Source organism: Notolepis coatsorum, assembly GCF_963971535.1.
Source record: "Notolepis coatsorum genome assembly, chromosome: 1".
In the NCBI taxonomy this organism is placed as follows: Eukaryota; Metazoa; Chordata; class Actinopteri; order Aulopiformes; family Paralepididae; genus Notolepis; species Notolepis coatsorum.
Genome location: NC_140165.1, coordinates 67,347,326 through 67,364,233, shown reverse-complemented (window position 1 = coordinate 67,364,233; position 16,908 = coordinate 67,347,326). Strand labels below are relative to the sequence as shown.

Sequence of the window (16,908 nt, the reverse complement as noted above, 5' to 3'; positions counted from 1 at the left end):
CCGGCGATCACTTGGTCTCTTCAGCTGGCTTGACGGAAAAGTTAAATGAGGAAACTGCCCCCCCCCCCCCCCCCCCCCCCCCTTCGTCAGTCTAAAGTAATGGGGTGCAGTTACACAGGGAGAGACGATAGGGGGCGGTATTTTCCCAATTGAGCTCAGAGAATCTGCAACACTAGCGTGAGGCTCGATTGATGAAATATGAATTCAAATCGCCAATAAAAAGAAATACGACAAACAAACGCTATATAGCGTTGGCGGGCACTCAAAGGTCGGCATGAACTAACGACAAAAAGCATGGCTGGCATTCAAAGTGTTAAAGGAAAACTCCAAAATTTTGGGAAATTTGCTTATTTGCCATCTACCCTGGAGTTAGACAAGAAGATGCATACCTTTTTCTTCTCTGTGCATGCAGTAGGAGTAGGAAGACGTTGGGAACTAGGCTAATGGAGGAACCTACTTCCAGTGACTGACGCTAAGCTAGGCTAATGGTGCACGTCTTCCTACTCCTACTGCATGCACAGAAGAAAAAGCTATGTATCTTAACACTCCAACATTTTGGGAACCCTGGAGTTAGACAAGAAGATGCATACCTTTTTCTTATCTGTGCATGCAGTAGGAGTAGGAAGACGTTGGGAACTAGGCTAATGGAGGAACCTACTTCCAGTGACTGACGCTAAGCTAGGCTAACGGTGCATGTCTTCCTACTCCTACTGCATGCACAGAAGAAAAAGCTATGTATCTTAACACTCCAACATTTTGGGAACCCTGGAGTTAGACAAGAAGATGCATACCTTTTTCTTATCTGTGCATGCAGTAGGAGTAGGAAGACGTTGGGAACTAGGCTAATGGAGGAACCTACTTCCAGTGACTGACGCTAAGCTAGGCTAACGGTGCGCGTCTTCCTACTCCTACTGCATGCACAGAGAAGAAAAAAAGGTATGTATCTTCTTGTCTAACTCCAGGGTAGATGGCAAATAAGCAAATTTCCGAAAATGTTGGAGTTTTCCTTTAACACATTGACCGCCGGGGGTTGTGCCCATCTCATACCCCTCTCTGCCACCGTTAAAAGCCTATGGAGATGTTTACCTTCTTTGCAGGGCTATAACTTTTTTAATGTTATTGCTATATTGACATTACTATGGCCCATTCAACATCGATTATCTATCGTTCAGGATGTGGGAACGTTATACTTTTTCATTCATACATTGTTGTGTTAATACCTTCGAGAATATAAGTGTTTTTAATCTTTTCTGCTGTAATTCCAAAAACGCTAGTTATGGGCCCAAACGCATATGATAGATTATCGATTGGCGTTTCTTTCCCATACACGCTATATTAAAAAATTCAAATGTATATGATCGGTTTACATTATGCTTCATCATGCGCGGAGGAAAGGGGGGGGGGGTCGTTTATAATTCCTTGATCATCAGTAACGGCTTTATGTAGTATGGGTGATATATTGATCAGATGGTTTGCAGTGAAATGAATAAACAATCGGGCTGAAAATAACGTTACTGTTCTCTTACCGTGGGCCGATGAGACTAGGGATGGGTACAGAATTCGGTACTTTTAAAGGTACTTACCGAAACACGTCGGTACTACCGAGTATCGATTCAGGTGAGATACCGGGGGAAAAAATTAATAAAAAAAATGTTACACTTTTTTTTAACCTTTTTTCTTTTCATGTACAATATACACGTATATTTCATGTACAATATACACGCACAATATACACGTACCTAGTTTAAGTTTAAGTTTATTTGGATCCCCATTAGCCACAGCAGTGCTGGGGCTATTCTTCCTGGGGTCCATAACACATAAAATACAGTTACAGATTTATACACTCACAACATTTACATGTCATACAGACAATTAAAACAACAATATAAACCCTTATACACTTATACATATACTCCTTATGAATGAATTCATAATACAATACAATAATACCTACTCATAATTAATTCATAATACAATACAGCATAATATACTATTTAGCTTTTACATACATTATCTATGTTCATATCAGCCAATTATACAATATTTTAATAATATATCCCTATCAGACACATGCCTTTTCATCCATATATACCCATCTCTTTATCAGACACATACATTTTCATTTACGTTCACACTATCTATTAGGGAATGTCAATTTCTTTGGTTGAAAATGTTGTTTTACCACGATTTTGAAACGACATTTACTATTCTCCTGCTTAACATGTCTGGGAAGAGAGTTCCATTCCTGCATACCACGGAACATGACAGTTCGCTTCATTGCATTCGACCTCACTTTTGGAAGTGTAAAACCTCGTGCAGAAGCATGTCTGGTGGAATGGTTGTGTCTGTCGAGACTTATTGATAAATTGTTATATAAAATTGAGGGGATCTTTGTAACAAGAATATTCCTAGTGAATACAAGGAGTGAGCAGAGTAATTTATGTTTGACAAGTAACCAAGTTAAACAACTGTGCATCGCTGCAACATTAGTTCTGTACTCACAGCGAAGCGCTATACGTGCTGCTTTGTTTTGTACCATTTGTAATTTTTTCAGTTTATTCGTTACATTCGACCATACTGCAGGACAATAGTCAAGATTTGACAAAACCAGAGCTTGAATTACCTGTTTGATAGAATTTAGTGGTAACAAATGAGCACATCTTTTAACAACAGAAATCCCTCTTCCCATTTTCACTACTATATTGTTTATATGGTGTGACCATGACAATTTACTGTCTAATGTTACCCCTAGGAGTTTAGTCTCCTGGACTTGATTAATTACCACATCACTTATCAAAAGTTTCAAGACTGGGTTCGTTCTTAGAGTATGGTTTGAACCGAAAATGATGCTACTTGTCTTTGATATGTTTAGAACTAGTTTGTTATTCTTTATCCATTCCATCACTGATTGCAACTCTGCCTTTAGGACCGTATTTATGTCATTGGCTGTTGAGGCTGATGTGTAAATCGTTGAATCATCCGCATACATAGAAATATAGGACTTATTTAGGACAAGAGGCATGTCATTTGTAAATATGGTGTAGAGCAAAGGCCCAAGGCAACTTCCTTGGGGTACTCCACACCTTACCGTTTTAACTTCTGAGTAACTCCCATTAAAAAAAACGATTTGTTTCCGGTTTGCTAAATAAGTTTGCATCCAAGATAGTGCAGATGAGGAGAAACCGTAACATTCAAGTTTTTTAAGTAAGAATTTGTGATCTATGATGTCGAATGCTGCAGTAAAATCAAGCAAGACAGCTCCAACCATTTTCTTTTTATCTATCTCTTTCAGCCAATCATCCGTCATTTGGGTTAATGCAGTCGCTGTTGAATGTCCTTCACGATATGCATGTTGAAAATCAGTGGTCAATGTGTTAAAAGAAAAGTAGCTTTTAATCTGTTCACTTACTATTCTTTCCTTCAGTTTACTTAAAACTGGCAGTAAACTTATGGGACGACTATTAGATCCTGAGAATGGCAATTTCAAATTTTTTGGCAGTGGTATTACTTTGGCAGTTTTCCACTGTTGCGGATACAAACATTCACTAAAGGATTGATTTATAATATGACAGATAGCAGGGGCAATTAAATCAGGGACCAATTTCAGAAGTTTCCCGTCAAGACCGTCAACACCTGGTGGTTTGTTTTTAGTGGTACTTAACATATGTTCTACATTACTTATAGTCACACTATCAAAATTTAATTGACAATTTTTATCTTTCATTATTTTATTCTTTATTAATAAATAAGATTTTTCATTATCTATTGTTTGCATATTATTCCTTAAATTATCTACTTTTCCAATAAAATAATTGTTAATATGATTAGCAATCTCAACTGGTTTGGTGAGGAATTTTCCTTCTGTTTCTAGAAAGGATGGGGTAGGTCTCTTATTCCTGCCCATTATTTCATTTAGAGTATTCCATAATAATTTACTGTCATTTTTTATATAATTAAATCTATTTTCATAATACAATTTCTTCTTCTTTTTATTACATTTTGTAACAACATTTCTTAATTTACAATATACCTCCCAGTCTGATTTATAACCTGATGTATTTGCTATTAATTTAGCTCGGTTACGTTCTATCATATATTCTTTTAGTTCATCATCCAACCATGGTGTTCTGACGCTTCTGACGGTAAACTTTCTCAATGGTGCATGTTTGTCAACAAGTGGCATAAAAATGGTATCAAATTCCCATAGAGATTTTTCAGGATCTTTTTCCCTCAACACCTTTGACCAACATAGATTTTCAACATCCTTCACAAAGCTGTCTTGATTAAACATTTTATACAATCTTTTGTAAATTATTTTAGGTCCAGTTTTGGCATTTTAGTCTTCCTTACAATAGCAATTAAGTTATGGTCGCTACAACCAACAGTTACAGATACCGCCTTGGAACATAGCTCCGCATTGTTAGTAAAAATGTGATCAATGCAGGTGGAGACCTGGTTACCATCCTTTTTCAAACATATCCTAGTTGGTTTGTTAATTACCTGTGATAGACCACATGCATTTGCTACAGTTAGAAGTCGTTTTTTCAATGGGCATTTCAATGAAAACCAATCGATGTTAAGGTCACCCATAAAATAAATCTCATTACTCAAATCACACACTTGGTCCAACATGTCACATATTTGTTCTAGATACACATTATTTGCACTAGGTGGTCTATAACAGCAACCAATCAACATAGGCTTCAAATGAGGCAAGTGTACTTGCAGCCATAATGTTTCAATTTCATTATTCATTAAAGGGGAACTATTTTACTATTTCTTTCACTATTTGGGCACTTTTACACAAGTGAGTTTATGGAACACCTCTGTAATTTTTTATTTTTTTTATTCATTGTTTTGTATTTCTAATCAAGTCCTCAAAAACAGCATTTTTCTACCTCAAGATCTTAAGCCGTTTTGAGCCTGGGCACCAACCACAATGGTAATGGTTCTGCTTCGCCTGAACATTATCATGCAGCGGTGTCTTTCTGACATCACAAATCATCACATTTTCAGATGACTCAGTTCAGTGAGGGTGAATATTGTGAGAGGAGAATTGGAAGAATGCGCCAATATGAGATTTAGAGACATAGATCATAATAATATAAGTCCACATAGCTAGGAAACAATGCTAAACACTGAAAAAGGCCATTTATAAGATAGTTCCCCTTTAAATCTTCCCTAATCTTCACTGGAATAAGATTCTGAATATAAAAAGCAACCCCTCCCCCAAATGCATGCCTGTCCTTTCTAAAAATGTTGTATCCATCAATTTGCAATGCACCTAGGATTTGACTTGATTCAACAACAAAGCAATCGGGGCAATGGCAAGCCGAAACGATCGAAAGTGTAGTTATTTGAAGCTTGGATTTTTTTTCACGACTGAGGTAGAGACTAAAGTACCGAAAAAAGGTACCGTTGGGTATCGGTATCGATTCACAGGTACCGGTACCGTATCGGTTCAAATGTGAAAGGTACCCATCCCTAGATGAGACTGGCGATGAAAGATCCCAATTATTCGACGCCGATCACCTAGGTCCATTTCCGGTTTGTATGGCGCAATAAACGCCAAAATCATATAGATTATTAACTTTAGAAAGCGCTCCATATGTACTATAGTGTCTGTCCGGAGTCCCGTAGCGAGATGTGACTGCCGGAGGAATTTCCTCGATGCACCAATGACACTTCCGGTTTTTGCGAGAGTGTAACTCGCCCGACCATCCACCAGGCGGCGGTATTGAGCCATTGCAGTCCCATCTAGGGTCCTGCTAGGGCATCGGGGGTTGGGTGGATGAATTATGAATGCCATGGCGAAAAAATGAAATATTGATCTCAAAAACGCTGTACAGCGATGTTGCCGGTCAATGCATGGCGGGCAATAACGCTGAAAAGCGATTTTGGCGACCAATGTGTGGGGTCCCCAAATAAATTCCTAAATAAAATGTGGTCGCGGTAGTTTTCTTTTTTAAACAATAAAACATACATTTTCACAAATCAAATGTAATTGTTCAACTAGTTGATTCTTACTTTTCTGGTTTCTGGCTTTGGGAGCCAATAGCTCGTTCACAAATATTGATTGAACTTTCCTAGGCCCTTCATTTACAATAGAATAGAATAGAAATACTTTAATCATCCAGAGGGAAATTTGGCACTACAAATCGCTCACAGTAAACATTTAGGTAGACAAACAAATCACAAATAAGAATAAAAAAGTACAATACAAATGTAGAACTAGACAAAACGTACAGAAACAGGTCGAGCGATCTGCAGTGGCGGCGCATGTGCAACACGTGAGGCGTGGTTCTGTTAGGGAATTGAACCCGCTCAATGAAGGTGGACCGTCGAAGGTAGGCTTGATAAAACAAAGGAAAGTATCATTTAAGAGGGTCATGTATTCTTAAAACATGTAAAAAGGTAAGAACTAATGTAAAAGCTAGATGTGTTTCAATTTTGGGAGTTAAATTATGGAATAGCCTTGGTGACGGGTTGAAGTTGTGTACTTCTCAGGGGAGATTTCAAAATGTCTTAAAACAAAGGATCAAATAATTCAGGAGTACAGTTTTGAGTAAAACATCAAACATTTGTTTTTTCATTAAAAAAATTATATCTTACAGCATATTATAGGTTTTTCTTTCTTATATTAAAATATATTTAGTTTTTAAGAATTTGTAAAGGATCATAGGCAAAAATAAGCATGTGCTTCTTCAGCCTATTCCTTTTTTTCGGCCGTTGATTTTGGATTTTGTGTGTGAGCTTGCCTTGAATATATGTACATTTGTGATTTTCTTTTCTTTTTTCTTTTCCTTTTGTAACTTCATTCATTCATTTATAGTTATATATAGTTATTATAGCCTGGATGACCCAACCGAGACACCAGCTGATGTGTCCCCAGGTGAGCTCCAGAGTCCACTCAGGCGTGTCTCTTAGGGTCAGAGAGTGGAACTCTGGGTAGGCTGGAGGGGGGTCAAGGAGGGGAGGGGGATTCTAGTTAGGAGAGGGAGAGGGGTTGGTATCGGGCGAGGGGTGTGGTAAGGAGATGGAGGTGGTCATGGTTGGGGGGGGGGGGGGGGTTGGAGGTTTGATTGATTGATTGAAAATTGTATTAACAGATTGCAGAATGGGTACAATACAGTATGGCTCAATACACACAGTTGTTAAGGGGATGCAGACCGGAGAAAGACTTTCGTCTTGTTTACATCAGGGTCCCTCATTTTCAATTCATAATGACATTTCTGACATACACAATATACAGATTATATCATGAAGCTCTCCTGCACATTTACATACAAGATATGCAAATATACAGTACTGTTAAACAGAGATCCTAACAGAAAATATATACATACGAGGGGGAGGAAACTGTATATTAGGAGGGGGTGGGTGGGTGGGTGGGAAGGCGGGTTTCGGACATTTACGGGGGCCAGTTTCGAATTGCAGCCTCCTGTAGGTGCTCTTTGAGAGCGGTTTTGAAGGTGGGTAGGGAGAGACAAAGGGCGTGTGAGTGGGGGGGGGGGGTTAGACAGGGGTATTCGTGAGGACAGTGGGCTGTCTGTGGGAGAGGGGGGGGGTGATTACAATTTGGGATGGCGGGGGGATATACAATTATTCCACAGTTCCCCTTTAAAATGTGGCGTAGTTTCTACCTGAGACAGCTGGCCAAAGCCTTGAGGCCACGTGTCCTCCTGGTACGGGTCTGTAGGGTACGCCTTGACTGGAGACCGATCGCCATGACGGAATAACTGCCAGGGAGACAGAGAGACAGGTGGAGAGAGAGAGACAGGTGGAGAGAGAGACAGGTGGACAGAGACAGAGAGAGACAGGTGGAGAGAGACGTAGACAGAGAGAGAGAGAGACAGGTGGAGAGAGACATAGACAGAGAGAGAGACAGGTGGAGAGAGACATAGACAGAGAGAGAGAGACAGGTGGAGAGAGACATAGACAGAGAGAGAGAGACAGGTGGAGAGAGACATAGACAGGGAGACAGGTGGAGAGAGACATAGACAGGGAGACAGGTGGAGAGAGACATAGACAGAGAGAGACAGGTGGAGAGAGACATAGACAGGGAGAGACAGGTGGAGAGAGACATAGACAGGGAGACAGAAAGACAGGACTTATAATATGAGTTTCATGTTATCATTTCGTGTTAGCAGTTAGCATTTCCTGGATGACAGTGTGGTCAGCTGGGCAACGGCGACCATGATAGGTTCGCCAGGATTAGCTGCGTCCCCCTCCAGTGGAAGAGTACAGAGAAGCCCCTCCCCCTCCAGTGGAAGTACAGAGAAGCCCCTCCCCCTCCAGTGTAAGAGTACAGATAAGCCCCTCCCCCTCCAGTGGAAGAGTACAGAGAAGCCCCTCCCCCTCCAGTGGAAGAGTACAGAGAAGCTCCTGAATTATATTAGCTTTAATGTCCTTCTATTTTTCTGTTTCTTTTCTGGCTTAAACATCTAGCCCAGGGACTACAACTGAAAACTAGTAGCAACCCTGCTAATGTTGGCATATTTACAGTTTTTCATTTGTATTCATTTATAAATGTATTTAACTGTTGATTGATATGCACTGTCCCTGATCAAATAAACTGAGTAAACTAAACTCCTCCACCTCTAGTGAAGAATGTAAAAAAAGGGGGCGCTCTGGTGACAAGTTCTGCACAAATAACAATGTGTATAGACAAAGTCACAAATAACAATCTGTGTAGTCAGTCGTGCCTCCAAGAGGAGTTAATTGTAGAAAAAATATATCGTTTTCTTGAGTGGAGGAGACCTTTATCGGACCGTACCGGTCTTTTTGACATGTGGGTTCCAATTAATTCTTCCTAAAGGACCATACCAGATTTTTCTGACATGTGGGTTCCAATTAATTCTTCTTAAAGGACCATGCCAGTCCTTTTCACATGTGGGTTCCAAGTTATTCTTGCCTCGATACAAAAATCACTGTACCGTTTTTTCCCCCTCCATAATACTTTACTGAAAAACAAGGCAATATTTTTCTGGCGATACAGTATATTAAATGAAATTACGCCGGCCCGGCCATATGCTTTAAATCAGCAGATTGATCTGATTCTATGTGATTAATTATTACACAAACTAATGATGCCATACCACATATCACATGACTGGATAAGCGCAGCAGTGATATAAGATAAGATATTCCTTTATTGATACCCTTGGGGAAATTCGGTTATCATAGCAGCATGGGGGAGGGGGGGTACAGGTAGTAGAAGACATACAGGTACAGGTCACAGAATTATAGTACAGTGGTAAAAATAAAAATGTAATAAAAAGGCAGTGTATTGTGTAAACAAGGTCACAGAATTATAGTACAGTGGAGAAGTAGAAATAAAAATAGAATAAAAAGGCAGTGTAAACCATATACAATATAATTAACTCTTGAAAAAGACATTTTAATCTCAATGATGCTTATCTGGTTAAATAAAGGATTTGATTGATTGATTGGATATAGTGAGCCATGTGACCTCACACCTCAGTCTGCATTCTAATGTTGACACACCAAATACATGCCACCCGAGGTGATCTCACAGCAGAGGTAATATTACCACCGTCTATCACTGGGTTGGACGCAACATAATCTAGTACATACTGTACTACACTTCTTAGATAAACTAGATTACATTGGATGAGATTATATTCTAATGTATTGTCATCATACAGCACAAGTATAGTAGAACGAAAAGAAATTTGGCATCCAACTAGACTGCAGGGAGCAATAACAATATAGCCTACAAGTGATTAAATGTGATATATATAACAAGTGAGAGAGAGAGAGAGAGAGAGAGAGAGAGAGAGAGAGAGAGAGAGAGAGAGAGAGAGAGAGATAGAGATAGAGAGAGAGAGAGAGAGAGAGAGAGAGAGAGAGAGAGAGAGAGAGAGAGAGAGAGAGAGAGAGTTTCTGTCAGGTCATGTGACTCCAACATTGTCTGGCTACGGAAGTGCTGCATAACAAGGTTACATAGGAAAGAAAGACGTTTGGTCATGTCAGGCATTTCTAAGAGAACAATGTGGAAATGTAGTCATGAGATGGTGTCTCTAGCTATTTCTCTAGCTATGTCAGAGATTCCAAGGTACTTGAAAATGACTCTGGCTATGTGAAGAATTCCCCCCCAAGGAACTAATGTAGTTCCGCCCGAACATTCAGGAACATTTGTGATGATGTCATAGCCGAACATTCTGGAACATTTGTGGTGATGTCATAGCCGCGCGTTCTAGAACATTGGTGATGTCTCTGTATGATGTCATGACCAATTTTCTAGAGCATTTGTGTACGTATATTCGGCAAATTCTCTCAGAGGAGTCAGTCGACTGCAAGCAACGTAGCAGTAGCATGTTGTATTTCTGTGCTTAATAAATGCTATTCGCTCTGCCTCGAGCCACAGACTCATCTCTCAGCACTACAATAATAAGATAAATTATGAAGATATTTTGTTATGAGAGACAGACAAAACATTCTGTCTGTACGCTAGATAATGTATGCAGTAAGCTGGTTTATTACAAAGAATTGTAATAGGATGAACATATAATATTTTCTATAACATAATCAACTCCAGTTTTAGAGGTCCTAAACTCTGGAATACTCTTAAGTTCATCATTGAGGTCAACAACCTCCTTATCTGTCTTTAGAAAGGATCTAAAGGCCATTTAATTTGATCATGAATGATCAACTTATTAAGTTAGTCCTGTGTAACAAGTGTTACCAATATGGCTGGTTCTTTTGTTCTTTTTCTTCATTATATGTTTATCATTATGTTATTCTCCTCTCCTTTGCTTTCTTGTACTTGTTCCTCCTTCTTGTTATTGGCTCTTGTTTTGTGTTATTTTCTTGACCATGTTTACATGTATTACATTCATATTTGATTATGGACAATAATCAAAGCACTGTTTTTAAATAATGTGAATTGATTCAATCAATTATGATGAATTGAAAATGGGGGACCCTGATATAAACAAGACGAAAGTCTTTCTCTGGCCTGCATTCCCTTAACAATTGTGTGTATTGAGCCTTACTGTATTGTACCCATTCTGCAATCTGTTAATTAAAATGTTCAATCAATCAATCAATCAATCAATCAATGCTAAATAAATAAACTAAACACATAGCTGGCAGACTAAAGTTATAACTAGTAGTAGTAACGTTAATTAACACTATGGGTGCCGGCCAGAAATCCGGAAAATGACTGTGGATTGCCAGCGCTATTTGTCTATGGAGAAATTCCCCTTCTTTGCAGGGCTATAACTTTTTAAATTATATTGCTACATTGCCATTATTAGGGCCCATTCAAAGTCCTATATGTATTGTTCATTGTGTAGCAACGTTAAACTTTTTCATTCACATATTCATAGTAAAGTATGGTCTAATGTATAAGTATGTTTTCATCTCTTTCTGCATCTTTCTCCAGAACGTGATATATAGCCCCAAATGCATTATATTGATGATGAAATACAGTTTGATGGCAATCGGGGCGATATAAAAAATTTCAATTGGACGTACTTCTAGAATGATCTACGTATGATCTGATGATGACCGGATGGGCGGGGGATCGTTTATAATTCCGTGGGCAGCGTTATATCATTCATCTAGTGTGGGTGATATGTTCATCATAACAGTTTATATGGAATACGATCAAAAATAACGCTGAATCTTACCGTATCCTCCTCGCGCCGTTGGGCGATGAGCGTGGAACAGTCATTTACCTATTATGGTATGTAGAAATATCGGGTCCATTTCCAGCTTGTATAATAGTATATATGTCCAAATCATGTTGTTTATCGAGTTATTGGCAATCGATCGCTATGTATTGTGTCGAGATCGAGTCCCGGTAGCCAAACAGAGTGCCCGGAAGTAATACGGCCGACCAGCACAACCTCCATAGCACTTCCTGTTTGGCGATTGCGCCGATCGGCCACCAGATGGCGCTCCTGAACCGCCAGAGAGCTCAGTGGGTCCTCCTGGTGGATCTCAGGCCAGCGGAGGGGAAATATGAATCCGATCGCAGATTTTTGAAATACTGATATAAGGACGCTGTAAAGCGTCCTCCGGCAACTTGAGCATGGCCGGGAATGACGCTTTTAAGCGTTTTCCGACAGTCAAAGTGTTAATAGTATAATTTGCAGTAGTGACGTTAGTAGTACATAAGTAGTTATTATAAGTATTAGTTGTAGTAACGTTAATACACTAGTAGTAAGTTCATCGTGTCATTACCAGTTTGATTTGAACAGGAACTGAATCATCTCATGGAGTTTTCAAACAGGACAAACGTATCTCTTATGTGAATGAATGAATTAATGAAAACTTTATTTAACAGATTGCAGAATTGGTACAATACAGTACAGCTCAATACACACAATTGTTAAGGGGATGCAGACCAGAGAAAGACTTTCGTCTTGTTTACATCAGGGTCCCCCATTTTCAATTCATAGTGAATTGTGATTCATTCAATGTCCTCATAAATACTGAAATGTTGTGACTGACTTCACGTTACCCGGTACCACCGTTAAACCATAACTAACTGCCCTTGTGGTTGAGTTATACACGGTGTCTGTTGTTGATGTTGATAATAATAATAATAATAATAATAATAATAATAATAATAATAATAATAATAATAATAATAATAATAATAATAATAATAATAATAATAATAATAATAATAATAATAATAATAATAATAATAATAATAATAATAATAATAATAATAATAATAATAATAATAATAATAATAATACTCACCACCGTCACGTAGACTAGTTGTTTGTCTGCGGTCACGGCACAGAACAGACCCAGGGCCAGCGCGAACACTGTTATTAGCAGCAGGTTGAGAGACATGATTAGAAAGAGAGAGATATACTAAACTAGAGGTACTAACTAGAGAGGTACTCGCTGCTCCCCTGGCCTCTCACCTGGAGCTTCTGCTGCAACAACAACACCGCTGCCGCTACTTCCGCAAGAGCGACGCTGCTTCCGCAAGAGTGACGACAAACACGACACTTCCGGTCGGAGTTTTATCCCCCAAATAAAATCACGGGTTTGTCACGAATTTAGATTTTTTTTATTGAAGAAATAAACAAACAATCATAGTCATACCAGTTCAATAACAGACAAACAAATTAAAAACGACATCAAATCAGCCTGGACTGGATGGAGCACTAGAGTGGATGGAGATGTGTGGATAGGGCCAATGAGCTAAACAAGTTTTACAACAGGTTTGACACAGCGGCCCCTGCTAGTCTCTGTCTCTCTTGACTTATCCAGTGCTTTTGATACCACAAGGCCTGGGCTGCTGCCTGCTGGGTGAGATCTCATATTTTCCCGTAACTCCAGCATCATTAATACCACGGTAACTCCCCTACATGTATCTGACCATTCCTTCATATCCTTCTTACTAACTCTCATGCTTAACCGAAAGGTCTTCACCCCAACTCAAACCGTCTCACTCAGACGCAACCTGCCCTCCCTATCCCCCTCCACCCTCTCCTCTGACATAATATCCGCTCTACCTTTGAGTGACACCTTCTCTGCTCTCCCCACAGAGATGGCAACCTCCACCCTCCTCTCAGCCCTTGCAACCTCCTTCGACAAGCTCTGTCCTCTCGTTGAGAAATCTGCCCGCCGTTCCCCACCCAGTCCATGGCTGACGGATGCAGTGAGAGAACAAAGACAGGTCCTGAGAGCGGCTGAGAGGAAGTATAGAAAGTCACGCCTCACTGCTGACATCGACACATATCACAACCTCTTGTTAACATTCTCCAAAACCATTACTAATGCCAAAGCTTCTTTCTTTCACCATAGGATCGAGGCCTCTGCCAAGAATCTTCGCAAACTGCATGCTACCATGTCCTCCCTCCTCACTCCCCCCCCACCCCCACCTCCCTCATCTTTTTCTGCCGAAGACTTTGCAATCTTCTTTGAGGAAAAAGTGGAGAACATCCGCAGCTCCTTCTCCCAACCCCCACCCATTGCAAACACTGAATCGAGAACCTCATCCTTCACTCTGTCATCTTTCTCTCCCATTACAGAAGCCAAGACCCTGACACTGGTAACGTCGAACCGTCCGACTACATGCCAGCTGGACCAGCTACCCTCCCCACTCCTCCAGACCTTAGCACCGGACATCCTCCCATTCCTAACTGCAACCATCAACTCCTCACTCAACTCGGGGGTGGTCCCCACCTCCCTAAAACAAGCCAGAGTCACGCCCCTCATAAAAAAACCAACCCTGAACCCCACCGTCATAGGCAACTATCGTCCTGTCTCTCTTCTCTCCTTCCTTTCTAAAACACTTGAACGTGCTGTATCCAACCAACTTACTGCTTATCTCTTACAGAATGACCTAGACCCCAATCAGTCTGGCTTCCGGACTGGCCACTCCACAGAAACGGCCCTCATTGCGGTCACAGAGGCACTTCACTTAGCAAAAGTGAAAGGCCTCTCCTCTGTCCTGATTCTCCTAGATCTATCTGCAGCCTTTGACACAGTCAACCATCAGATCCTCCTCGCGGCCCTCGCAGGAATGGGAGTGGCTGGATCTGTGCTGACATGGCTGACATCATACCTCAACGACCGCTCCTACCAAGTGTCATGGAGAGGGACTCTGTCGGCCACCCGCCCCCTGCGGACGGGTGTCCCCCAGGGCTCGGTCCTAGGACCCCTTCTCTTCTCCCTCTACACTAAATCACTGGGTAACATTATCACGTCTCATGGCTTCTCATATCATTGTTATGCCGATGATACTCAACTCTTCCTCTCCTTCCCTCCCTCAGATATCCACGTCTCTGAGCCACCTCAAACTGAACCTAAGCAAAACAGAATTGCTCCACCTGCCAGCCAAATCCTCCCCCCTGACCGACCTCTCCATCACAGTCGAGAATGCAGCTGTGACCGCGTCCCAGACCGCCAAGAACCTTGGTGTTGTCCTCGACGACCAGTTGAACTTCTCTGCTCACATCGCAGCGACAACCAGAACCTGCAGATTCCTCCTGAGCAACGTCAGAAGGATACGCCCCTTCCTGACAAAAGAAGCCACCCAACTCCTCGTCCAATCAACAGTCATCTCCCGCCTCGACTACTGCAACGCACTGCTAACTGGCCTCCCGGCCACTGCCACCAAGCCTCTTCAACTCATTCAAAACGCAGCGGTCCGCCTGATCTCAAACCTACCGAAGTCGGCCCATGTCACCCCACTTCTTAGGGACCTGCACTGGCTCCCCATTGCTGCACGTATCCGCTTCAAGGCCCTTGACCTAGCATACCTTGCGGCAAAGGGAACCGCTCCCGCCTACCTCCGGTCAATGGTCTCTAACTACACACCCTCAAGACCCCTACGCTCTGCATCTTCTGGCCGCCTCAGACCTACTCCTATCCAAGCTCCCGGAGGGTCATCAAATAGAAGCCGCCTATTCTCAGTCCTTACCCCACAATGGTGGAATGAACTACCCATCCCAGTTAGGACAGCCGAATCCCGTCCAATCTTTCGCCGTCGACTAAAGACTCACTTCTTCAACCATTATCTGAAATGATAAAGAAAAAAGAAAAAAATCTAACCGTGACTAACCTTACTGTCATGCACTTGTCCTAATAAACTAACCTACACTGTAACACGCAACACTTTGATAAACATTGTTACTCAGCTGATAGAGTTGTACCCTTCTTGCTGTCTTGTCGTACAGAACTTGTAAGTCGCTTTGGATAAAAGCGTCAGCTAAATGACTAAATGTAAATGTAAATGAGAAGTTGGAGGTGATGCAGGTAGAGGCCCCCCTGGTTTGATTGATTGATTGATTGATTGATTGAAAACTTTAATTAACAGATTGCAGAATGGGTACAGTACAACTCAATACACACTAGTATTGGTGTCCTGGGTTGTTGACTATCTGACGAGCAGACCACAGTATGTGCGCCTATAAGGCTGTGAGAGTAGGGGAGAAGAGGAGATGTAAGGGGGTGATAGCTGGGGTGCCAGTCGGGATGGATGTAGGGCAGCTGGTGGACGAGTTAAGGGAGGACAGGCGTAATGGCACAGTTAAGAGAGTAGAAAGGATGAAGAGGGGAGCGGATAGGATAGAGACGGAGACGGTAGTGATTGAGTTTGAGGGTGGGGTTGTTCCTAGGGAGGTGTTTGCAGGGCAAATGGTGTATAGGGTTAGGGAATTTGTTCAGAATCCTCTTAGGTGTTATAGGTGCCAGGAGTTTGGCCATATAGCTATCATGTGTAGGAAGGGGCAGAGGTGCGCTAGGTGTGGCGGGGAACATGACTATGGGAAGTGTGGAGAGGGAGTGAAGCCGATGCTGTAGTTGTGGTGGGGAGCATAGTGTAGCGTTTAGGGGGTGTGAGGTGATGAAGGAGGAGGTCGAGGTGATGAAGAAGGAGGTCGCGGTTCGGAGAGTGGGAAGGGAGGGTAAGTTGTCGTATGCTGAGGCGGTTAGCAGGGTAGGACAGGGCAGCCAAGAAAGGGTGCAGGGGGTTGGAGAAGGGCATTTGGCAGAGAGGGTAGAGCAGGAGGTTAGAGAGAGGGTAAGGGAGGAGAAATTTGGTATTGTGGCCTTCGTGGCAGGGGTAGTTACTGGTCTGGCAGAGGCTAAGGGAAGAACAGAGAGGGTAAAGATGATTGTTAGGATAGCGGTTCAACATTTGGGAATGGAAGGTCTGAAATGGGAGGAGGTGGTTAGGGAATTGGGTGAGGGGGCTGAGAGGGACCAAGCAGCCCAGAATAAGATCGCAGGGGGCAAGGAGGGTCCCGCGGAGGGGGGCTCAGACAGGAAGTAGCAGCATTAGCTGCACTCCAATGGACAATGTAGGGGATGACGGGTTCCAGTAGACTGCGGGAAAAGAAGAAGAAGAAGAAGAGCCCATCAAAAGAATTGCGGAGGGCAGTAATACGCCACGATGCGTCTACACTG

General features: G+C 41.8%; 1 protein-coding gene across 1 annotated transcript in view; it reads right to left on the bottom strand.

Moving 5' to 3' along the window:
- Nucleotides 1-12,934, bottom strand: part of acp2 (acid phosphatase 2, lysosomal) — a 39,015-nt gene extending 26,081 nt beyond the window's left edge. The window contains exons 1-2 of the mRNA XM_084323769.1: nt 12,742-12,934; nt 7,644-7,739 (exon numbers count right to left, since the gene is read on the bottom strand). Of these exons, the coding sequence (XP_084179895.1) occupies nt 7,644-7,739; nt 12,742-12,837 (192 nt within the window). The 5' untranslated portion in view covers nt 12,838-12,934. The remainder of the gene's footprint in view (nt 1-7,643; nt 7,740-12,741) is intronic.
- Nucleotides 12,935-16,908: the final 3,974 nt, after the last annotated feature.